The 25,069-nt window shown below is 46.0% G+C and overlaps 1 protein-coding gene across 1 annotated transcript in view; it reads right to left on the bottom strand.

Annotated features, from left to right (window-relative positions):
• The window catches only part of Myo7b (myosin VIIB), a 96,657-nt gene that overhangs the window by 44,657 nt on the left and 26,931 nt on the right, over positions 1–25,069 (bottom strand). Inside the window, exons 3-12 of the mRNA XM_042685230.1 lie at positions 19,989–20,099; positions 18,908–19,060; positions 17,432–17,616; positions 16,607–16,728; positions 9,734–9,876; positions 7,131–7,244; positions 5,498–5,651; positions 3,230–3,306; positions 2,126–2,245; positions 1,784–1,926 (exon numbers count right to left, since the gene is read on the bottom strand). Coding sequence (XP_042541164.1) covers positions 1,784–1,926; positions 2,126–2,245; positions 3,230–3,306; positions 5,498–5,651; positions 7,131–7,244; positions 9,734–9,876; positions 16,607–16,728; positions 17,432–17,616; positions 18,908–19,060; positions 19,989–20,099 — 1,322 coding nt within the window. The remainder of the gene's footprint in view (positions 1–1,783; positions 1,927–2,125; positions 2,246–3,229; positions 3,307–5,497; positions 5,652–7,130; positions 7,245–9,733; positions 9,877–16,606; positions 16,729–17,431; positions 17,617–18,907; positions 19,061–19,988; positions 20,100–25,069) is intronic.

Here is a 25,069-nt window from a genome sequence, read left to right as displayed (position 1 = left end):
GTACCTATAAATGCATACTTCCCTGCACACACCCCTGCCCTGCTCTTGTTACCTTCACTTTTCCCACCTCATGGCACACAAACTGAGAGAAACAAGATGGCCCAGTGTAGCATCGAGTCCCAGTTCAGAGCTTCTTAGGATTCTGTACAGGCCTACAGGTTCCTTTGCCAGGACTGCCTGTCCTGAGGCAGACTATCCTTAAGGGGCCAAATGGACACAAGAAGCCCTAGCCCCATGGGCAAGTGCCTTGCCCTTGAGTGAGCTTCCAGAGACCCAGTTGGGCACCTCCACACCTACCAGACTCTCACCATCTCCACCATCCTCCCACGTGCTGCTCTTCCCAGGCATCCTTCCCAGCCATATCTGATTCAAATCAGAGACTACAGAGTCATGTTTGACCCTCTTAAATCAGATCATGCCCTTCTGCTGCTTCAGATCCTCCCAGCTGACTTGTGTTCAGATCTAGAAGGCCACCACAGTAGAAGCGCTGGCAATCTCTCTGGACTCACTGGTGCCATCCTGTGGTCACTTTGTTTTTCTTGCAGCACCATGCAGGCTCCTGGTTCTTTCCTAGAACAGAGCCTGCATACACTTGGTATCCCTCTTGTCTTTTCTCATGACTCATCCTGCTCCTCTTTGGGGCTCTCTCAGACATCGCTTCCTCAGGCTGGGTCACCCACTTAGGTTATACCTTATTATTCTTGAGACTGCTTGATGTGAAGTATAAGAGCCCACCAAGGCCCTCATGCTTACCACATTTTACAGAGGGTATGACCAATGCAACCCAGGGTCTTCCAGAACCTCCTTCCCAGGCCCCCACACTGTAGCTCCATCACAAAACCAGCTAAGCATCTTCTTTTAGGAAGGAGTCCCCACATGCATGTAGATCTCTAGAACTAACAACTCATCTACTTTCAAAGTGTCCACAGGTATACTGGTCTACTTCTCTGTCTCTCTTAGGGCAAGAAGGCAATGGTATACTGTGCTTTAGAGTTCCTGTGCATTAGTCTTAGGCCTGCCAGTCCTGCATCCTCCTACCTGACTACAGTGAGTAAACCTCTGCCCCCACCCCCAGCATGCTAGCCCTTGGATGGCTTATATTTGACAATCCTGGACCTAAAAGGCTCTTCTAATACTGCCCCCCATTGTAGTGTACTGATTTGTTTGCTGGTCACAACCCTTCAACTTGTGGTTCTGCTGAGACATAGGACCAGACATGTTCTGTCTCCATGTGTTTCCTTCTAAAGTCACAAATGCCCCTAGATGAAATCATGTGATTGATTTCCACTGTCACCTTAATCTTGTGTGACAGACAAGTCCTGGTTCATGAAGAGAGCTTAGGGTTCCAGAGCAGTGTCACCCTGGGGTCTCAGCCCAGCTCTCTGGGGTGGATTTTGGCTCCACAGGTAAAAGGGAGAGGTCTCTGGTCCCAACAGTAATAAGGGGTGGAGTGGGATCAGAAGTAGGGATGGTCTACTCTGACTTGCTCAGTTAGAGCTGCTATTCGTTTTCCATTTCTTTTGTTGTTGTTGTTAGTCATGGGGCTTGAACTCTGGGCCTGGGTGCTGTCCTTGAGCTCTTCAGCTCAAGGCAGGCACTCTACCACTTGAGCCACTTCTGGTTTTCTGGTGGTTCATTGGAGATAAGAGTCTCACAGACTTTCCTGCCCAGGCTGGCTTTGAACTATGATCCTCAGATCTCAGCCTCCTCAGTAGCTAGGATGACAGGCATGAGCCTGTTTCATTTTCCATTGCTGAAGTTAGGAGGACTAAGGTCTTCATACCTATTGTTCTGGAAATTCTCAAAGCCAAATATGTCCAGGAGGCCAATGGACCTCCGCACACTGTTGGGGTCCGGGGAGGGTGGTGGAAAGATGGAAGCATTGATCTTCTTGATGATCCACAGGAAGAGGTGCCCATAGATGCCCTGGGGAGACAGTGGGTGAAAGCTAACCCTTTCCCAAGTTCAACTGGAGAGGCTCTATGAGGGATGTTACCCACACTTTAAAGACAAGAAACCCAGACCAGAGAGGATGAGGGATCCACCACCAGTAGGTGGGTGATCAGCAGAATGGAGATCTACCAGCAGATCTTTCCCGCTCTTTCCCGCCCCTGCAGTCCTGTACCTTGACAAAGGCATCCCTCCGATCTGCAGCCTGGGCAATGTTCAGGGGTCTAGTGACATACTCTCCGCGGATGAGGATGGTATGTTTGATTAGACAGTCTCGGAGCACCTGGTGCTGCACCTGGAAAGACAGGCAGGTGGCATTCTGTCTGTGGAGCAGGGCCTGGCCCAGAGCTTGCACCAGGGCAGGGGGTGCACCTGAGGGCGGGCCCCAACATGTTGCTCTCCTAGCATCTGGAATAAGGGCTGGTACAGGAAGGGTTCTGAGACCAGGTCTCAACTGTGCCCCAACCAGAACACCTTCCCAGAGGCTGAAGGCCTAGAGGAACAAGGGGACTGTGGAAGGGCTGCCCTCCCCACACCTTGTGGGAAAGATTTAGCTAGAAAAACTCAATATTTCCAGGTACTTGTTCAAAACTTAGTGAGAATCTATTTGAACTAAGAAGCTGGCAGGGTGGCTTATACCTGTCATCCTAGCTATAAGAGGTACAGGTAGGAGGCTCAGAGGTTGTCCCCAAACACAAGACTTTATTAAAGAAACAGCTGGGTGCTGCTGGTTCATGCTTGTAATCCTAGTCATATAGGAAGCTGAGATAAGAAGGATCATTGTTTGAGGCCGGCCAGATCAGAAAATTTTGAGAGACTCATTTATTGACCAATTGCTTGGCATAGTGATGCTTGACTGTCATCTCAGCGAAAAATAAAAAAATAAATGAAAAAAATAGGAGAATCATTGTTCAGGTACACGGCCAGATAGGCAGTAAGGCCCAATCTCAAAAACAACCAGGGCAAAAAAAGTGATTGGAGGCTCTGGCTCTGTAGCCAGAGTGCCATGCCTGGCAAATGCAAGACCCCGAAACCAACTCCAGTACTGCCAAGAGTAGACAAAAACTAAAACTATAACACTGAACTGGTCATTTTACTATCCTCAGGGTTCCACTGTGGGCAGAAGGGTACAAAGGCTGGTCTTAGACTCTGGAAGAGAGAAGAGGGCCAGTGAGGGGACCATGGGAGAATTGTAAGAATGAGAGGCGTGACAGGGGTGCACCAGTCTGCACCCCCAAGTCTCACAAAAGCAGCAGGTAGTAAACACGATGGCCCATACCTCCAGTAACTTCATCGCAATGGGGAAAGCGGTTGACTCCATCACATCAGAGGAATCCAAGTTCTCAAACACTGCAGCTAGAGAGAGAAGCAGCTACCCTGAGTGGGAAAAAGCCCCACATCATTACCCTAGAAACCACTGTCCTGGAGGTGAGCCACTGTGTCTCTGGGGACCCTCTCTTGCAGGGTGAATGTCCTCAGTGACCAGAGTCATTCGCACCCTTGCTGCAAGTGAATTGAACAGACTCGGTCATCTATGCCGGGTGAGGTCAGGGCCCCAAGCCAAAGGGAAGTTTGAAGAACTGATGACTGATTGGAGAGAAAAGACTGAGTTGGAATGCCCAGCAAGCACTGGTGCTGGTGGGATGGACAGGGGACAGGTATAGGGGAGGTGAAGCCACCAGCTCCCAGAAGCATTTATTTATTCAAAGAAAATAAGTATCAGGAACACTAACTATAAGTAATGATCTTCAGGCCTCTTCTCTACTTCTAGTTCTTTCTAGAAGGAAGGACCTGGTGGTTTTGAGTCAATGTCTACCTTAGAATTGATTGTCAAGCTGAAGGTGAGGTTTAGTTTTCTTTTGTAAACTTAAAAAAAAAATTGTGAGGCTGGGTGTCGGTGGCTCACACCTGTAATCCTAGCTACTCAGGAGGCTGAGATCTGAGGGATCACAGTTCAAAGCCAGCCCAGGCAGGAAAGTCCATGAGACTCTTATCTCCAATTAACCACCAGAAAACTGGAAGTAGTGCTATGGCTCAAGTGGTAGAGTGCTTTCTTTGAGCTGAAGAGCTCAAGGACAGTGCCCAGGCCCAGAGTTCAAGCCCCACAACCGACAAAAAAAAAATGTGAAATGAATCCTGTAGATAATAAGTTTACCAGTCAGAAAGGGCTGCCAGGCAACAGTGGCTCATGCCTGCAATCCTAGCTACTGAGGTGGCTGGGATCTGAAGATCATAGCTTGAAGCCAGCAGGAAAGTCTGTGAGACTTTTACCTCCAATGAACCACCAATGAGCCAGAAGTGGAGGTGTGAATCAAATGAGTATAACGTCAGCCTTGAGCTGAAAGAGCTAAAGGAGAACGCCCTGACCCAGTACTAGCACACACAAACAAAACCACAGAGTGTTGTAATGAGTAAAGTCATCACCTTGTGACAGCGACTACACCCTAACAGACTCAGCTAACATCGGAGCCAGGCATCTGTCCTTTTGGATAAGATGATGCTTTTCTAGAGGTAACCATGCTCCTTATTTTAATGGAAACTACTTCCATGCTTTTCATCATGTTTTTGTCACCTCTGTTAGAGTCCCACACTGCATTTAGCTTTACTGTGCTTCCCTGGATGCAGTGCCCAGTGCAACTGATAGATAGCAAGTCAACCCCCAGCTGCTACTCATCTGGAGTAGATATTCTGATATAGTATAAAATAATGTGCGTCTGTCTCACTGACTGCTCCAAAGCCGTTTCCTGAATGCAAGTTGTCTTCCCTATTGCTGTCTTTCTCTCTTTTAGAGCTCCTGTAAAAGATGTGCTGTTTTTTTTTCATTCCTTTTCTTCAGGTGTTCACTTTCTGTGTCTCCTGGAATCTCAAGGCCTACTCTAACTTTTCCTTTAGCTCTAACATTCCCTTGGTTGCTAAATGCAGCCACATTTTTAAGGTTAAATTTTCTATGTGGTGCCTTTAAAAATATGCAATCTTTCTTTCTTCCTTCCCTCCCTCCCTCCCTTCCTCCCTTCTTTCCTCCCTCCCTCCCTTCTTTCCTCCCTCCCTCCCTCCCTTCCTTCCTTCCTTCCTTCCTTCCTTCCTTCCTTCCTTCCTTCCTTCCTTCCTTCTTTCTCTCTCTCTCTCTCTCTCTTTCTTTCTTTCTTTCTTGTTGGTTGTGATGCTTGAACTCCTTGAGCTCTTTAGCTCAAGGCTAGCACTCTACCACTTAACTCACAGCACCACTTCTGTTTTCCTGAGTGGTTTATTGCAGGTAAGAGTCTCATGGACTTTCCTGCCCAGGCTGGCTTTGAACTGTGATCCTCAGATCTCAGACTCCTGAGTAGCTAGGATTATAGGCGTAAGCCACCAGTGCCCAGCTCTACAGTCAAGTTTTAAGCTTTCCAGGCTCCTGTCCAAAATTTCAAGCTTGCTGCATCCTGAAGCCACATTTTTCAGATGTGTTTTTCTGGGATAAGGTTGGAGCACATGGATGGTGGGCCCCCACCCAAGATGTCCTCTTGCTGCTCCCACCCCCACTGTTATTCTGCAGCAGTGCAGAGTTTACCCATAAACTCCACATTCCCTAGGTGGAGGATGGCAGCCAGCAGCTTGCTGATGTCCCAGTTCTCAGAGTCGGAGAATAGCAGGATCTTCATGGCCGAGCGAACATGGGCATAGTCTTTGGCATCATTGAGCCCCTCATGGGATATGCAGTTCCCCTACAGGACAAGACATATCAGCCAATGGGGCCACCCCAAGGCCCACTTCCCCCATCCAGGGGCCTTCAGGGTCAAGATGCCACTAGGACTCAGCAGAGGGCCCCCTATAAATTGTAACCATGGACCCTGAAGAGCCACATCTAGGCACAAGTTGAGAAAACAGATTAGAATAGCTGGGTATCCAAGGTCCAGGGTTTTAATCCTAGCTACTCTGGAGGCTGAGATCTAAGGATCATAGTTTGAAGACAGCCCAGGCAGGGAAGTCTGTAGAGACTCCAATGAACTACCTAAAAGCCAGAAGTGGAGCTGTGGCTCAGGTGGTAGAGCACTAGCCTTGAGAAAAGAAAAAAAAAAAAGCTCAGGGTCAGCACCCTTGCACTGAGTTCAAGCCCTAGGATTAGAGCAACAACAACAAAAAGACATATTCCCAGATACAGAGCCCCAGTCCCATGGTTATGGCATACCAGGGCCTTGTCGCCAGTGGAGGTACTTTTCTTCTATGTTCTGGAAACACTGTGGGCTCTCATTCCTTTAATAAATACTTCCAAATAAATACTTGCCAAGTCCTGGGTACTTGCTGGGAATTTACAAATGGTGAGCCACAATCCTGCCCAGCTGCTTTGCATCCAGGAGGGACAGGAGGGAAGCAAATGACCCTGTCACAGCTATTACTGGTGCTGAGACTGAAGAGGCCTGGGACAACTCCCTGAGAGGTGGAGAAAGACTCTCTGGAGGAGGTTTCTGAGAGGGTCCCTTCATGAGATCCTCAGAGAAGCATAGACTGGAGAATGGCTTCAAGGCAGGCCTCAGAGACAGGCTTTGAGGGGAAGTCATGAAAGGAGCTTGAATTTCTACTAATTAATTGTCATCTGAGGGTGACACCTTCAGATTTGTAATATGGGATGGCAGATCAGAGATAAAGACTGGCCGCATGGGAGCTCATGAAAAGACAACTGCTATGTTTCAGGAAAGGGCTGAGGAAGACTTGAGTCAGTGACCTCAAGACAGAGGATCATTCAGAACAGAGATTCCCTCCCTTGTTAGGTGACATAAGTGCATAGTGGCTGTGCCCCCACCTTCTTATAGAAAGAAAGACACACTTGCAAACAAGAGCAAGGTCTTTCTTTCTGGGAGTTGACACTTGAAGGGCAAGGACAGGGGCAGGAGGCTCAGTGCTCTCATGGCCCACAGCACAAGGAGCCCTTTGCCAGTTCAGAGAGGACCAAAGGAAAGGTTCACAGGGAATGAGCATGGGCTCTGCTTAGACATTCTGTCCAGGACAGGTCTCTGATATTCAGCAAATTGTGTTCAAACAGAAAGAACTAATGTGGAGGAGGAAAAGAGGACCCTTGTCCTGTCTCAGCAGCCCAGATAGAACTAGGGCACTTCTGCAGTTGCAAACCATGACTTAAGTGGACATTGGCCCTTTATCTTCTCTCTGTTCACTAGTGAGGAGCTGGATGAGGGAGGGAGACACACCATGGTCAGGTAGTGATACTCAGAAGGCATTCCCAAGCCCAGCAATGACTTCTCCTCCGCGTTCATCCCCATGAGCATACAGTAGAAGATGTGGTAGTTTCGTTCCTCCGGAGCCTGGGAAGAAAGATATCCACAAAGATAGTAAGCAAGACTGTGGAGGCCATGAGGCTTTGGGTTATCATGGCTTCAGCTCTAAGGTTTCCCACCCAGGTGTGGCTCAGGCTTTAGCACAAGAGCTGGCTTTTTATCCTTGATCTGGGCTTGCCACATGTCCTCTGTTGTAAGAGTGTGTGTGTGTGTGTGTGTGTGTGTGTGTGTGTGTGTGTGTGTGTGTTCTGGTACTGGGGTTTGAACTCAGGGCTTTGTGCTCTTGTTTAGCATGTTTGCTCAAGGCTGGTGCTCTACCACTTGAGCCACACCTCTATTCCAGCTTTGACCTGGTTCACTGAACATAGAGTCTCAAGGATTTTTCTGCCTTGTCTGGCTTTGAACTTCTATCCTCATAATTCAGCCCCCTGAGTGGCTAGGATTACAGGCGTGAGCCACTCGTACTCAGGTGTGTCTGGTAACTTGACTGCACCCCCCAGCACAGAAGTGGTTATGCACAAAGCCACCCAAAGCTTTCTGACTGCTCATCCCATGCTCCTTACAACCACCTTGGTGCCCCTCTGGAGAGCTGGTGCGCATGGACTCACATGTACCCTCTGGGCACTGTCCCTTAGCATTTTTGCTCAAGGATAGTGCTCGGTCTACCACTTGAGCCACAGCTCCACTTTGGCTTTTTGGTGGTTCGTTGGAGGTAAGAGTCTCACAGACTTTCCTGCCTAGGCTGGCTTCAAACCATAACCCTTAGATCTCATCTTCCTGAGTAGCTAAGATTACAGACACGAGCCACCAGTACCCAGCTGTCCCTTGGCTTTTTTTTTTTTAAGGTATCTATGGCCAAACCACCCTGAACATGCCCAATCTTGTCTGATCTCCAAAGGTAAGCATGGTCGGACCTTGTTAGTACTTCAATGGGAGACCGCCTGGGAATACCAGATGCTGTGGGCTTTTGCCCCACCCTTGGCTTTTTTTGCTCAAGTTTGGCACTTGAGCCATAGCTCTGCGTCTGGCTTTTTGGTGGTTAATTGGAGATAAGAGTCTCACAGACTTTCTTGTCCAGGCTGGCTTCAAACTGCACACCTCAGATCTTGGTTCCCTGAGTAGTTAGAATTAAGGGTATGAGCCACTAGCACCTGGCTTTGTCATTTTAAAACTAGTTATTAATGGATCCCTAACTGTACAAATTCAAACCATCTGAAATGTATAGTGCTATGAGAGTTCTTTCCACCCTGCCTCCCTCCTCCTCAAAATTTCCTCCATTCCCTTCCCAGAAGCCCTTGAAGGTCTGTGTTCCTTCCACACATCTTCAGTGCATTGACTTACAATAATCTAGAAACCATCCTTTTCTTTTGTAAAATGTTTTATTATTATTCAACTTCCTCTGTATTTATCTGTTTCTTGGTGATCCTTGTACACAGGCTTCCTTCTTTTTTTAACTACCCAGCATTTCACAGTATAGATATGTCATAATGTGTGTCTGCGTGCACACACCTACAGACTTGTGCACATGGTGCTGGGGACAGGTCTAGGGCTTCACTCATACTTAGCTATGATGTGTAAATACCACTTATCATGGACAAGGCTGTTTCTAACCTGCTGTAGAAGCTTCTCATTCCATTCTGGGTACCATTTTAGATGATCAATTCTATGAACTCTGCTATCACTGTGTAAGCAGGTCTGCACCTCTAGGAAGGGCACACACTGCTATCAGAGAGACTGCCACATTTGGCTATGAGATACAGGCCAAATATGTACTGAACGTGTCAGGACTCCGTAGACTTCTTGCTCTGTACGGTCCCCCCTCTTGTGTGGCTGTGAAAGTTGAATGGAATGGTGCAGGGGGTGCTGCGGAGAGGAGGACTCGCTAAGTGTGAATTTCCTCCTAGGGCTTTCCACAGTGCCCAGTGTCCACCTGTCTTCACACTCAGCCCTGTCCCCGCTGCTGGGTTTCCTGCTCTGGATTGTTGTGTCCCTGCACGTGCGCTCACGCACGCACCTGTGTTAGGGGTGGCACCATTTTACAAAAGCCCCCACCCCACGGTCAGGCCTGCCCCAGCTCTGCTGCCTGGGCGCCACACACAGGACGTGGCAGGAAAGACATCTTGACCTCCCCTGCCGGCGGACCCCCTCCCCTCCCCCGCCGGCCCACCCCCTCCCTCCCCGCCCGCCCGCCCCCTCCCTCCCCGCCCGCCCGCCCCCTCCCCTCCCCCGCCGGCCCGCCCCCTCCCTCCCTGCCCGTCCGCCCCCTCCCCTCCCCCGCCGGCCCGCCCCCTCCCTCCCTGCCCGTCCGCCCCCTCCCCTCCCCCGCCGGCCCGCCCCCTCCCTCCCTGCCCGTCCGCCCCCTCCCCTCCCCCGCCGGCCCGCCCCCTCCCTCCCTGCCCGTCCGCCCCCTCCCCTCCCCCGCCCGCTGACCCCCTCCCTCTCCGCCCGCCCGCCCCCTCCCCTCACCTGCCGGCCCACCCTCTCCCCTCCCCCGCCCACCCACCCCCTCCCCTCACCTGCCGGCAGACCCGGGACTTCTCCAGCAGGAAGTGCTCGATGCGCGCGCCCTCGATCACGCCGCCGGGGCTGAAGTAGATGTCGATGTACTTCCCAAAGCGGGAAGAGTTGTCGTTGCGGACGGTCTTGGCGTTCCCGAAGGCTGCGGGGCGGGGGGGGGGGGGGGGGGGGGGGGGGTGAGAGGAGAGCACCGATCCCCGGGAGCCCCGCGTCGGACCGGGGGCGGCGGGGCAGGGGGCAGGGGGGACAGGTCCGGCGCGGAGCCGACGGGGCAGGGCCGGGGCACCGAGGGCCGGGGCACCGGGGCCTAGGTCAGGCTCGCAGCGCGGGGCGCTCTGCAGGTGCACGGGCCCCAGGCTGCTGAGCGCGGGGCAGAGCATCAGGGTAGAGGCTGCGGGTCAGAGCATCAGGGAAGAGGCTGCGGGTCAGAGCATCAGGGAAGAGGCTGCGGGGCAGACCCGGGCCTGCACAGGGAGTAGCCACGGATTACCGGGCTTCCTTCGGGCGGTAGCATGACTCAAAGACCCTTCTCCCAAGCCATCCTCAGGAAGGAAGGTGGTTCAACTACATTCTCTGAAGGTGCCAGTCACACCCTAACCAAAACGAAATTCATGAATAACGAATGCTGTTGTTAACAGCTGTTGCAAAATGCCCCTAAAAAGGCCTCGAAAGACAACTGTGGCAGGGTGGGCATGAGGCCCTGGGTTTCGAACCACAATTAAAGGAGGCCCTAACCCTTCTATGCCTTAACTAGAACTTTTGCCAAGGGCTTTCCAAGCTCCAGCCTGGGACATGAGCACACAGACAGCTAGCTGGCACATAGAACGTGTGCCTGACACACGATCTCTGCGTATCAATCGATGTCAATGCCTAAATTAAGCCAATCGATGTCAATGCCTAAATTAAGTCCCTATAACCAATGTTCTTGTTTCAAAACAAATTATGCACACGTCTCTGTTTTGCTTGTAAAGGCATCTTCTGGTAATTAGTTGGATGCTGGTGGCTCGCACCAGGTACTCAGGAAGCTGAGATCTAGAGGATGGAGGTTTGAAGCCAGCCTTTGCAGAGAAGTTGGTGAAACTCTATCTCCAAAATAGCCAACAAAAGTGGTTTGGAGGCATGGCTCAAGTGGCAGAGAACCAGCAAAGCAAGCAAGCTAAGCAAGCATGAGGCTCTGAGTTAAGTCCCAGGTACCAGAAAGAAAAGAAACAAAAAGGCACCTCTTGCTTTAAACTCTTTGGGTATGTCTGGTCTCCACAGCATGCATAGCTGGGAGTGGAATCCTCTACCTCCCCCCAAAGCTCAGTATTCCTTAGAATCTCTCTGTGTTATTTTGTTGATTATACACATTTCCACATGTACACACATGACTAAAACAAAATAGTAAGTACTGGAGCTAAACATAATCCCAGCAGTTGGGAGGCAGAGGAAGGAGGATTTAAAGTTGGAGGCCAGCTTGGCCTACATATGGGACAGTTTTAAAAAAGAAAATCTTCTTACCAAGAAAAATGTGCTAGAGTATGTTCTACTTTGTGATATTTCATTTGTTCTAAAAGATCAATTTGATTACCCACTAATGGATTGAGATACATTTTGAAAATACCATAATTAAATAAGTCCTATGAAGGAATAGTGGTGGAATTAGTTTAGAAAATACTGCATTTTCTTCCTTCCTTCCTCCTTCCCTCCCTTCCTTCCTTCCTCTGTCTTTCTTTTTTTCTTTCCTTCCTTCCCTTCCCTCCCTCCCTCCCTCCTTTCCTTCCTTCCTTCCTTCCTTCCTTCCTTTCTTCCTTTTTTCTTTGTACTACTCCTGGAGCTTAAACTCAGGGCCTAGGAGCTGTCCCTGAGGTTTTGTTTGTTTGTTGGTTTGCTCAAGGCTAGCAGTCCACCACTTGAGCCACTGGTCCATTTCTGGCTAGTTTATTGGAGATAAGCGTCTCATGGACTTTCCTGCTTGGACTGGCTTTGAACCACAGTTCTCAGATCTCAGCCTCCTGTGTAGCTAGGATTACAGGCGTGAGCCACTGGCACCAGGCTGCACTCTGTCTTCTCTCAGTCTTTCTTCTTCTCTTCCTCAGGACCCCAAGGCTCAATGGATTCTCTGAGAAATGCCAGACATAAAGCTTATTTAGCTGGGCACTGATGGTCATCTATAATCTATAATCCATCTATAATCCAGCTACTCAGGAGATTGACACCTGAGGATTGTGGTTTGAAGCCAGTTTGGGCAGGAAAGTCTGTGAGACTCTTGTCTCCAATTAATGACCAAAAAGCCAGAACTGGAGCTGTGGCTCAAGTAGTAGAACACAAGCCTTTGAGGACAAAATCTCAGACCCTGAGTTCAAGCCCCAAGACTGGCAGACACATACACTAAAAGCCTAGTTAACACATTGACTCAAGGTAACTGGCTAAGTATCTCAATAAAGAACCTGATGCAGGAATTCGTTTTGTCAAATTACCTAGAATAGCTTAATTGGAAAAAAAAGATTGAAATATGAGAATACATACTTCCTGACTGCAAAACTTCCTGTAAAGCTAAGAAATGGAAGCAGTGCTTCTGTTACTACAAAGGACAGGCAGAGTGCTATTGAACAAATAGAAACCCAGACATGGACCAAAATATGTATAAACAATTGATCTTAGATGAAGATGCAAAAGCAAGTCAAAAGAGAAAGTCTCTGACAAGCAGAGTGTAACATTTTGATATCCATATGCAAAAAAGCAGGGAAGAGAAGGAATGAAAGAGGAGAAAACAGAACAAAAGGCTAGGGGAAGATAGACTGCCCAAACCTTACATCACTGAAAAAAAAAACAAGATCAAACTGGATCATTAAACTAAATTTAAGACCTTCAAACTACAAAATATTTAGAAGAAAACATGGAAAAAGATCTTAGTTTGGCAAAGATTTCTTAGAAACCATACCAAAAGTATGATTCATAAAAGAAAAAAATTGAACATTATCAACATCTGTCCTGCAAAATATATGATCAGGAGAATAAAAAGATGAGCTGTAGTCCATAGTCCATGGAGTAGTGCTTACTCATAACACTAACACTTGGGAGGAAGAAGCAGAAGGACAGAAAGTTCAAGGCCATCTGGGTGAAACTGTCTCAAAAACTGAAACAAAGCAGGAAACCTTCTTACTAGTAAAGAAATTAACTAATAAAAAAATAGACCTCTATGGCGAAGCCCCGTTATAATTAATATACACCAAAAAATAAAAAAGAACGACAGGAGAATGAGACAAGCTGAGTGAGAAAGCTGAGCCCGTGGGAGCAGGGAGGGCGAATGCCAGTGAACACATGCAGAAGCACTTGACAGCGAAACCTGCTGAAATTGTTTGAAAGGTCTGCAATCCCAACCTTTGGGAGGCAGAGACAGAAGTATTCCAAGTTCTAAACCAGCAAGATTCTGTCCAACAGCATGACAACAAAAACAAAACAATAACAATGAAAAAACAACACAAAAACATGGGTGGGAATGGGGGGGGGGGGATGGGGAATTGGGAGAGAGTGAGGGAAGGGGTGACATTGTCCAAAAAGAAATTTACTCTTTGGGGCTGGGAAGGTGGCTCAGTGTTTGCCTTGCATTCATGAGGCCCTGGGTTCGATTCCTCAGCACCACATAAGCAAAAAGAAAAAAGCCAGAAGTGGCAATGTGGCTCAAGTGGTAGAGTGCTAGCCTTGAGCTGAAGAGCTGAGGGACAGCGCCCAGGCCCAGAGTTCAGGCCCCACGACTGGACCCCCCCCCCCCCCAAAAAAAAAAGTCATACACTACGACCAGGTAGGCTTCATCCCTGAGATGCAGGAATTGTTTTTGTTTTTGGTTTTTTTTTTTTGGGTCCGGTCGTGGGGCCTGAACTCTGGGCCTGGGCACTGTCCCTCAGCTCTTCAGCTCAAGGCTAGCACTCTACCACTTGAGCCACAGCGCCACTTCCGGCTTTTTTCTTTTTGCTTATGTGGTGCTGAGGAATCGAACCCAGGGCCTAGAGTATGCAAGGCAAGCACTCTACCACTGAGCCAACTTCCCAGCCCGCAGGGATTGTTTAACATACCTAAGTCAATAAATGTAATCCAACACATCAACAGAGCCAAGGTCAAGAATCACATGATTATCTCCACAACAGAGCCAAGATCAAGAATCACATGATTATCTCCACAGATGCAGAAAAGGCCTTTGATAAAATTCAACATTCATTCATGCTAAAAGCTCTGGAGAAAATAGGAATACAAAAAACATTTGTTAAAACAATAAAAGCCATTTACAACAGACCAATAGCCAATATTATACTTAATGGGGAAAATCTACAACCAATTCTCCTAAAATCAGGAACAAGGCAAGGATGCCCACTGTCTCCACTCCTCTTCAATATAGTCCTGGAACTCTTAGCCAGGGCAATAAGGCAAGAAAAAGACATTAAAGGGATCCGCATAGGGAAAGAAGAAGTGAAACTACCCCTTTTTGCAGATGACATGATACTATACCTTCACGATCCCAAAAACTCCATCCCCTAACTCTTAGAAATCATAAATCACTTCAGCAAAGTAGCAGGATACAAAATCAACCCACAAAAATCAGTCGCCTTCCTGTACACTGACAATGTACGAGCAGAGAGGGAAATAAAAGAAGCAACCCCATTCACAATAACCTCCCAAAAAATAAAATATTTAGGAATTAACCTAACCAAAGATGTAAAAGAACTATTTAATAAAAACATAAAAAGTTAAAGAAAGAAGTTACAGAAGACACTAGGAAATGGAAAGACCTCCCATGCTCTTGGATAGGCCGACTTAATATAGTGAAAATGGCAATACTACCAAAATTAATATACAAATTCAATGCAATTCCTATTAAAATCCCAATGACATACATCTCTGAAATATAGAAAACAGTCCAAAAATTCATATGGAAAAACAAAAGACCTAGAACAGCTAAAACAATTCTAGGGAATAAAGACAACATGGGAGGGATATCCATGCCAAACTTCAAACTCTACTATAGAGCCATAATAACAAAGACAACATGGTACTGGCACAAAAACAGATCCGAAGACCAATGGAATAGGATAGAAGATCCAGAAATAAATCCACATGCCTACAGTCAGTTGATATTTGACAAAGGAGCCAAAGACATACAATGGAAGAAATACAGCCTCTTCAACCGCTGGTGCTAGGAAAACTGGGAGGGCACATGCAGAAAACTAAAAGTGGACCCCAGCCTATCACCATGCACCAACATCAACTCAAAATGGATTAAAGACCTTAACATTAAGCCTGAATCTCTGAAACTACTGCAGGACAGAGTAGGAGAGACACTTGAACTTATAGACACAGGAAGGAACTTCCTGAACAGAGTCCCAGTGTCACAACAAATTGGAGAGAGACTCAACAATTGGGACTACCTTAAAATAAAAGGCTTCTGCACAGCTATAACAACCAAGCTAGAAAAACAACCAACTAATTGGGAAAAAAATATTTACCAGCAAAATATCAGACAAGGGGTTAATAACCATTATATACAGAGAACTCAAGAAACTAATCCCTCCCAAACCTAACAAACCAATTACTAAATGGGCAAGGGAACTAAAGAGAGACTTCTCAGATGAAGAGATAAAAATGGCAAAGAAACATGACGAAATGTTCACCATCCCTGGTTGTGAAGGAAATGCAAATAAAGACAACCTTGAGATACTACCTTACCCCAGTCAGAATGTCCCACATCTACAAGTCAGCCAACAACAAATGCTGGAGGGGATGCAGAGAAAGAGGGACCCTATTACACTGCTGGTGGGAATGTACACTTATACAACCATTTTGGAAAGCAGTGTGGAGGGTCCTCAGAAAGCTAAATATTGACCTCCCTTATGACCCAGTCATACCACTTCTAGGCATATATCCTGAACAACAGAAACCAGTATACAAGGACACATGCACCTCCATGTTCATTGAAGCACTGTTCACAATAGCCAGGATATGGAAACAACCCAGATGCCCACCACAGATGAATGGATCCAAAAATTGTGGTATCTCTACACAATGTAATATTATGCAGCCATTAGAAGTGACAAAATAATGGCATTTGCAGGGAAATGGATGGAGCTAGAAGAAATGTTGTGCGAGGTAAGCCAAGAGCAAAGAGACAAATGGTACATGGTCTCCCTGATAAGTGGATGTTAAATCCAAAATATTAAGTGATATTACAAAATTAACAGGACTTAAGAAACAAAGGACTTCCACTCATCTGGTCGAATCACTACTAAATAACCCCATGCTTCTGATCACATGTATGGTATATATGTGTACAACAGGAGGGGAACCAGGAAGACGACACAGAACTAGAGGGAATCAGGGAAAAACATATAACGGGACTCATCAGCTGCACTGGACATTGACCAAAATGAACTATGCAACTTAATGGCAGCTATGGGAGGGAGGGAACAAGTGGGAAAGAGGGAACAGCTGGTGCTATGCAAAACAAAAGAAATGTACATATCACCCAATGTGGAAGAAATAACTGTATCGCAAAGCTCATAGAACTCAATGTTACAGACCGTGATAAACAATTCGCTCCAGGAAAGTTAGAATGTGTTTGTGACTTTAACTGAGCATCACTATCTCACAATAATGTGAAATTTGGGAAATTATGTAACTACTTAATCACAATAAAATTTTGAGAACAAAAAAGAGGAACACTTTTATATCCTATGGAACACACATGGTGAAAGCTTATGAAGTCACCAGTCTATATCCCCTTCCGGGAAGCTCCATACTCACAGCCACCCCACTCCTGCTGAAAGGCCACTTCCTCCTGAAAGGCTACCACCCCAAGTTCTGGGGAGAAGAGTGAGTGAGTACACAGGATGATAGCTTACCTTCCAGGATGGGGTTGGCCTCCAGCACCTGCTGCTCAATCCATGAATGCTGGCCGCTGACAGTGGCCAGAAACTGTAGGATGAGTTTGGTGGTCTCTGTCTTCCCAGCCCCAGATTCCCCACTGCCAGGAGAGAGCAAGGAGGTGAGGTCACCATGAGGACAACTCTTGCCATCAAACACAGAATTCTCCTGCTTTGGGGCCAGACTGACAGGGTCACCCTTTCCCCAGGCAGAAATCCCACCATTTGCCTTAAAATCCCCCTGTGGGTCTCAGATTGTCAGTGTCATAGATTACTGATTGTGTTTGTCCTTTCTTCCTACCTACTAAGCTATGAGATCCTTGGCACAAGTAGATTTGGCTCATTCCCAGTGTCACATAAATATGTGAATGAATCAAATAAATGTCTTGCACATGAATGTGGTGGTCATCTGGTAGGAAGGGCAGACTCTTAGGCTCCACTCCCTAGGCATCCCCTCTATACCCCTACACTTCCAAATTTGCATAATGAACCCTCAAAATCCCATAACCAACGGCAACTTCTGGCCAATTTTGCTTTCCTTTCTTGCGCTTCTTTAAAGTTTCTCAAAATTACAGCCTCTTTTTTTTTTTTTTGCAAGGAAGGCACTGGGATTTGAATTCAGAGTCTTATACTTGCTAGGCAGGTGCTCCATCCCTTGAGTCAAGCCCTCAGCACTTTTACTTTTGCTTTAGTTTGACTGAGTGAATGTATGTCCTCGCAAAGGATGTTTGCAGTAGAATGAGAAGAACTCCTGTCACACCCGCCTGGAGATGCTCAGAGCCAACCCTAACCTGAAAGTCCCACCTGATGACACAGCACTGGTCCCTCTTGTTCTTCTTCATGTTGAAGTAGCAGCTGTTGGCAATGGCAAACACATGTGGGGGCAGCTCACCCACATGGCGGCCGTAATAAAGCTGCACCTGCTCCATGGTGTAGAGGGGCAGCATCTGGAACGGGTTCACAGCCACCAGGATGGAGCCTGTATATGTCTGAAGAAGAGCCACTGGTCAGCACCCTCTGCCAGGGCAGAGCTGTACGGCTCCAGTCTAGCATCTTGAGGATTTAGTGGGATCTGACTCTGCTACCTTCCATTGTGAAGCTTACTCGACTCTACCAGGAATACGAGCTTCTTTGGACCTGTTTCTAGTGAGATGAAAAGGTTAGAACCCTGTCTTGTTCTTAGAAAAGGCTCATCAAAAATGAGCTGAAGGTGTGAAGTGTGTTCTGGCCTGCATCCCACAGAGGCCTCCATGAAAGCTGGCTAACATGGACAGTCCTCATCAGTCCTAACCACACATTCTGTGTGCTCTGGGTCCCTGGCCCAGGACCACCTATCCTCAGGAGCTCCCATTAGGCCTCACTGCTCCTTTGAAGGTAGGGCTAGAGGACTTCTTCACAGGCCATAGCACTGCCCTTGGCCTTCAAGGCTATGAAAGCCACATACAGGATACATAGAGGAATGCCTAGGCAGGAAGAGTGGCATCAATTTATCTTATTGTAGTCCTGGAGTTCTGATGCACATTCAGCCACAGCAGAAGCAGCTCATTTTACTTTTTCCTTCCCCTGGCATTTCTTCTTCTTTCCTCTAGTCTTCCTTTCTATTCATGGTCTCCAGCTCGCTCCTGGATTCCTCTGAGCACACCAGAGGGCAAGACATAGCCAAAATGGCTGCATGTAGAAGACCCAGGTAGGGACTTCCCTAGCCACGCCCTGGCCTGGATCTGATTGCCTCCCCCCCCCCCCCCCACATTCCCTTACTGGTGTCAGTTTTGGAACCCTGTCTCATGGAGAGTGGGATGAGTGCCCTGGGACCAGACCAACTACCTGCATTGTTAAGTTTAAGAAAAGGGTCTGCATGCCTTCACATGGCCTTTCTAAACTGGTTGTGGAAGAGCACCCCAAAATCCCAGCTGTCACGAGACTTGCTCTCAGGATAGCCAGAGTCTCTGTCAGTAACCCTGTCTCTACAACATGCTAGGAATTGGGGACAAAAGTCCCCACTGTCCCTCAGTGTCCACTCAGCCTGGAAGGCAGGCCTTGTGCACAGACGCAGACAGATGAAGGGGCAGCATTCATTGAGCGCCTACTAGATGCTACATTCTGTGTTATGGCTATGCATCAGCATCTCATCTTCAAGAATGGAATGCACCTGGATCTTTCCATATGGAACAGAGACAGAAAAAATGGCCAACCACACTAAGTAAGGACACAGGGAGCAGTGCCTGGCCTCTGATTTCCACGCTCATTGCTTTCTCCACACAGACACAGGGCGGGACTCACGTAGATTTTGTGCTGTTGGTAGCGGATAAGGAGATTGTGCACTATGCCAGCCTCGTGCAGGTCCCCTAGGCATATCATGTCCTCCACACCTTGCACTGAGTTGGGGTGCATGAGTCTGAGGGCATCAGAGTTCTCTACTGGGATCCAGTGTTCCTGAAATGACAGCACAGAGTCACCTGAGAGGTGGCCTCCACACAGGCCACCCCCCCCCCCCCACTCCCTGTATCCCTTTTCTCCATCTCCTTAGAAGTGAGGTGGCCTTTGGGAATCAGATCAGCTGGCCAGGTGCCAGTGGCCAGTCTCTGACCAGGCTCAGACTGTGGATAGTCTCAAAGGACAGCTGTGACAAAATCAATTCTATCTATGGCACTGGTCAGTACCTGCCTGGGCCTGGGGTCCAGGTGTAGCTAGGGGCGAAAGGTGGACTTCAACTGAAGAACAACTAGCTGGGCGCTAGATTTAAGGCCAGCTTGCAGCTGGGGCATTAGGTTATTGGAATAAAATGTGCAAATAGAATAAGCATAAGAATATTTTTAGAAAAACCCTACATATAGCATTAGGCAAATGGAAGATATCATTGTTACTATTTTACTGGTTTCAATCATCTGGAGCACCCAGGCTGCATAGCTGCACAGGGAGTTTGGCCTGAGATGGAATTAAGTGACCAACTGGCTGTGTGCCCTGAAGATCTTGCCTCCCTTCACTGCCCTTGGCTACTGCTGCCTCTGCCAGGTAGGTGAGCTTCCTGCCTGACCCACTCCCACATGTGCATTTGCCTCTTCTTCTCCCTCATCCACCTTCTTCACCCAGCTGTCACTTTACACACCCACTTTGGGCCCTCCCTCCTCCCTGCCTCAGACCTTTTCCATCCTATCCCTACCTGCTCCCCTTGTACTCTTCAACCCTTCAACATGGCCCAGGATAAACATGATGCTCACAAGGGCAGGGCTTTACTACCATATGTCCTGCTAACACTGAGATGCCCCTGGGGCTTATGAACTCCTGATGCTTGGGAGCAGAGGAAGCAGGCTCCAGGGCCCTGAAAGAAACAGGAAGACAATAGGAGAATGCCAATACTGACCTTGCCCTCATCATCTTCAACCAAGATCTTGCCTGGCTTTGTTTCCTTGATGATGCCTCCAATGGCCACACTCATCTTGGTGGAGGAAGAGTCCAGCCATACATGGTCACCCTGCAGGGAGAGGAATCATTGTTCTCCCTTCCTTCTGCAGCAGAAGACTTACCTTCCCTGGAGCTGTCACTTTCAACTCAAACTTCTATATGGCTGGATTTCATTTCTCCCTCCACCAGTCTCCTCTCCTTCCTTTTCCTCCTCCCTTTCCATCTCTTCTGAATACTTGTTACTGGCATTGCTCACCAAATTGCTCTATCCTACTTGGGACATTAAGGTCCCCAAGAACAGGAGATCAGCCTTCTTCACAGTCTCTCTCACAAGGGAAAAAATAAAAACACCCCCCAACACACACACTCAAATACAGATTCTTTTTGTATCCACAATTTTTTTGGGGGTCCAGTCGTGGGGCTTGTACTCTGGTGGGGCTTGTACTCTGGGCCTGGGCGCTGTCCCTCAGCTCTTCAGCTCAAGGCTAGTGCTCTACCACTTGAGCCACAGCGCCACTTCCAGCTTTTTTCTTTTCGCTTATGTGGTGCTGAGGAATCGAACCCAGGGCCTCAGGCATGCAAGGCAAGCGCTCTACCACTGAGCCACCTTCCCAGCCCAATATACAGATTCTTTTTATGGCCAACAATGGTTTAGAGAGAGGATTGCTGTCTCTCACTTGAGCATGGCAGCAAAAATGTTGAATTTGCTTTCTTAGAAGTCACCACAAGCAGCAATGAGGATGAGAAATGGAAACAGAACAGTGCCTCTCCTGGGAGCTGGTAACTCAGGTCTGTAATCCTAGCTACTCAGGAGGCAGAGATCTGAGGATCGTGGTTCAAAGCCAGTCTTGGCAGCAAAGTCTGTGAAAAGTCTCTTACCTCCAATTAATCAGGAAAAAGATGGAAGTGGAGCTGAGGCTCAAGTAGTGTAGTGCCAGCTTTCAGTGAAAAAGCTAAAGTAAGGAACAAGCATCTAGGCCCTAATTTATTATTTTTTATTAAGTAGTTGTACAAAGAAGTTCCCATTCCACAAAACAGTATATGAGTACAAAGTGTCTGACAACGTTGTCACCCACCTCTCTTAACTCATCCCCTCTCTCACTTGTTTCTTTAATAGAGATTAGATGATTACATAAATTTCACATATTTCACAGTATTGTGGAAGAGTGATAGAGTCACAAACACATTTTAACTTTCACAAGGCAAATTGTCATGATCATGGTCTATACAGTTTGTGAATTCTATGAGCTTTGACAATACAAGTTACTTTTTCCACATCAGGTGATGTTTATATTTCTTTCCTTTTGCTTAGTGTGGGCTGTTCCCACTTATTCTGTTCCTCCTCCTGGCTTCCCTCTGTTGCGTGCATATATCTACCATATATATAGTCTAGAACATGGAGTCATTTAGCAATGATATGACAAAATGGGTGGCTGTCCTTTGTTTCTTGAGTCCTGTTTGCCATATCTTCTTGTATTTTGGCTTTAGCATCCACATATCAGGGAGTCCATGTGCTGTTTGTCTGTTTGTTCTTGGCGTACTTTGTTCAAAATAATCTGCTCTAGTTCCATCCATTTCCCTGAAAATGCCTTTATTTTGTCCTTTCTAATGGCTGCATAATTTTTGGATCCACTCATCAGTAGTGGGGCATCTGGGTTGTTTCCAAATCTTGGCTATTGTGAACAGTGTTGCAGTGAACATGGAGGTGCATGTGTCCTTGTATCCTGGTTCCTGTTGCTCAGGGTAGATGCCTAGGAGTGGTATGGCTGGGTCATAGGTGAGGTCTATATTTAGCTTTCTGAGTACCTCCAGAGTGCTTTCCAAAGTGGTTGTATAAGTGTACATTCCCACCAGCAGTGTAATAGGGTTCCTCTTTCTCCACATCCCCTCCAGCATTTGTTGTTGGCTGACTTTAGGATGTGGGACATTCTGACTGGGGTAAGGTGGTATCTCAGTGTTGTTTTTATTTGCATTTCCTTCACAACCAGGGATGGTGAACATTTCCTCATGTGTTTATTTGTTATTTTTATCTCTTCATCTGAGAAATCTCTCCTTAGTTTCCTTGCCCATTTCATGATTGGTTTGTTAGATTTGGGAGGGATTAGTTTCTTGAGTTCCCTGTATATAATGGATATTAGAGCCTTTTCTGATATTTTGCTGGTAAATATTTTTTTCCCAATTAGTTGGCTGTCTTTCTAGTTTGCTTGCTATTTCTTTGTCTGTGCAGAAACTTTTTATTTTAAGGTAGTCCCATTTGTTGAGTCTCTCTACAACTTGTTGTGACCCTGGGACTCTGTTCAGGAAGTTGCTGCCTGTGTCTATAAGTTCAAGTGTCTCTCCTACTCTGTCCTGCAGTAGTTTCAGAGTATCAGGTTTGATGTTAAGGTCTTTAATCCATTTTGAGTTGATGTTAGTGCATAGTGATAGGCTAGGGTCCACTTTCAGTTTTCTACATGTGGCCACCCAGTTTTCCCAGCACCAATAGTTGAAGAGGTTATGATTCTTCCACTGTATGCCTTTGACTCCTTTGTCAAATATCAACTGACTGTACATATGTGGCTTTATTTCTGGGTCCTCTATCCTGTTCCATTGGTCTTTGGGTCTCTTTTTGTACCAGTACCAAGCTGTCTTTTTTATTATGGTTCTATAGTAGAGCTTGAAATTCGGTATCATGATCCCTCCTGCATTGTTTCTTTTGCCTAGAATTGCTTTGGCTATTCTAGGTCTTTTGTTGTTCCATATTAACTTTTAGACTGTTTTCTCTATTTCAGTAAAGTATGTCATTGGGATTTTAATGGAAATTGCATTGAATATGTATATCAATTTTGGCAGTATAGACATTTTCACTATGTTAATTCTGCCTATCCAGGAAGATGGGAGATTTTTCCATTTCCTGGTATCCTCTATGATTCTTTTTTTAGACTTTTATAGTTTTCAGGAAATAGATCCTTTACATCTTTGGTAAGGTTAATTCCTAGATCCTTTTTTTTTTTTTTTTTTTTTTGAGGTCATTACGAACGGGATTGTTTCCTTGATTTCCCTTTCTGCTTGTACATTGTTGGTGTACAAAAAGGTGACTGATTTTTTTGGGTTAATTTTATATCCTGCTACTTTGCTGAAGTGGTTTATAAGCTCTAAGAGTTTGAGGATGGAGCCTTTGGGATTATATAAATCATGTCATCTGCAAAAAGAGATAGTTTAACTTCTTCCTCCCCTATGCGGATCCCCTTAATGTCTTTTTCCTGCCTTATTGCTCTGGCTAAGGATTCCAGAACTATATTTAATAAGAGTGGGGAGAGTGGGTATCCTTGCCTTGTTCCTGTTTATAAGGGAATTGGTTGTAGCTTTTCCCCATTAAGTATGATATTGGCTGTTGGTCTGTCATATAAGGCCTTTATTGTTTTAAGGAATGTTCCTTCTATTCCAATTTTTTCCAGAGATTTTAACATGAATGAATGTTGTATCTTATCAAAAGCCTTTTCTGCATCAATGAAGATAACCATGTGGCTCTTGACCTTGGATCTGTTGATGTGATGGATTATGTTTATTGACTTACGGATATTAAGCCATTCCTGCATCTCTAAGATGAAGCCTACTTAGTCTTCATGTATGATTTTTTTTTGATATGTTTCTGGATTCTGTTGACTAGAATTTTATTGAGGAGCTTTGCATCTGTGTTCATCAAAGAGATTGGTCTATAGTTCTCTTTTTTTGTTGGGTCTTTGCCTGGCTTGGGGATGAGTGTGATATTGGCTTCATAAAATGAGTTTGGGATTACTCCCTTTGCTTCTATTTTTCTGAAGAGCTTGAGGAGTATGGGTATTAATTCCTCTTTAAAGGTCTTATAGAATTCCGTAGTGAATCCCTTTGGTCCTGGGCTTTTCTTTGTTGGAAGGATTTTGATTGCTTCCTCTATCTCATTGTACGTTATTGGCATACTTAATTGATTTATTTCTTCTTAGATCAGTTTGGGCAATTTGTATTTCTCTAGGAATTCATCCATTTCAGCTAGGTTTCCCTTCCTTTGTGAGTAGAGAGTCTGGAAATATTTCTTTATAATTGTTTGGATGTCTTGGATGTTTGTTGTAATTTTTTCCGTGGCACCTTTGATCTTATTATTTGGGTCTCCTCTCTTCTTTTTTTTAGTTAATCTTGCCAGTGGTCCATCAATTTTATTGATTTTTTTAAAACAGCTTTTTGTTTTATTAATTTTATTTATAGTTTCCTTATTCTCTATTTCATTAATTTCAGCTCTTATTTTGGTTATCTTGCTCCATCTAGTGACTTTAGGTTCAACTTTTTCTTGTGTCTCTAGCAGTTTTATTTGCATCATGAGATTGTTTATTTGATCTGTCTCTGTTTTCTTGATGAGCACACTGAGAGCAATAAACTTGCCCCTCGGGAATGCTTTTGCTGTGTCCCATAGGTTTCTTTGTGATGTGTCTTCATTTTCATTGAATTGTAGGAACTTTTTAATTTCTTCTTTAATTTCTTCTGTGACCCATGTATTGCTCAGCAATGTGCTGTTTAATTTCCATGTGCTTGAGTTTTTTCTACTGTGTGCTTTGTTATTGAGAACTAGTGTGATTCCACTATGGTCAGATAAAATACAGGGGATTATGTCAATCTTCTTGTGTTTGCTTAAATTATTTGTATGAACTAAGATATTATATATTTTAGAAAAAGTTCCATGGGCTGCTGAGAAGAATGTGTACTGGGTTGTTGTTGGGTGGAAAACTTGGTATGTGTCTGTTAAGTCTGTTTGAGATATGATATTGTTTAATTCAGAAACTTCTTTGCCAATTCTTTGGTTGGGGAACCTGTCCTTTGGTGAGAGTGGAGTGTTAAAGACTCCTAGTATTATTGTGCTTGGATCCATCATTTCCTGTAAATCTGAGAGTATTTTCTTAACATATTTGGGTGTACTGATGTTTGGGGAGTATAGATTGACAATGGTGATGTCTTCTTCTTGGGTTGTTCCCTGTATTATTATATAGTGACCTTCTTTGTCTTTTCATAGTGACTTTAAAGTTTATTTTA

Source organism: Dipodomys spectabilis, unplaced genomic scaffold, assembly GCF_019054845.1.
Source record: "Dipodomys spectabilis isolate Male_0828 unplaced genomic scaffold, ASM1905484v1 ptg000094l, whole genome shotgun sequence".
NCBI lineage: Eukaryota > Metazoa > Chordata > Mammalia > Rodentia > Heteromyidae > Dipodomys > Dipodomys spectabilis.
This window is presented reverse-complemented; position numbering and strand designations above follow the sequence as displayed.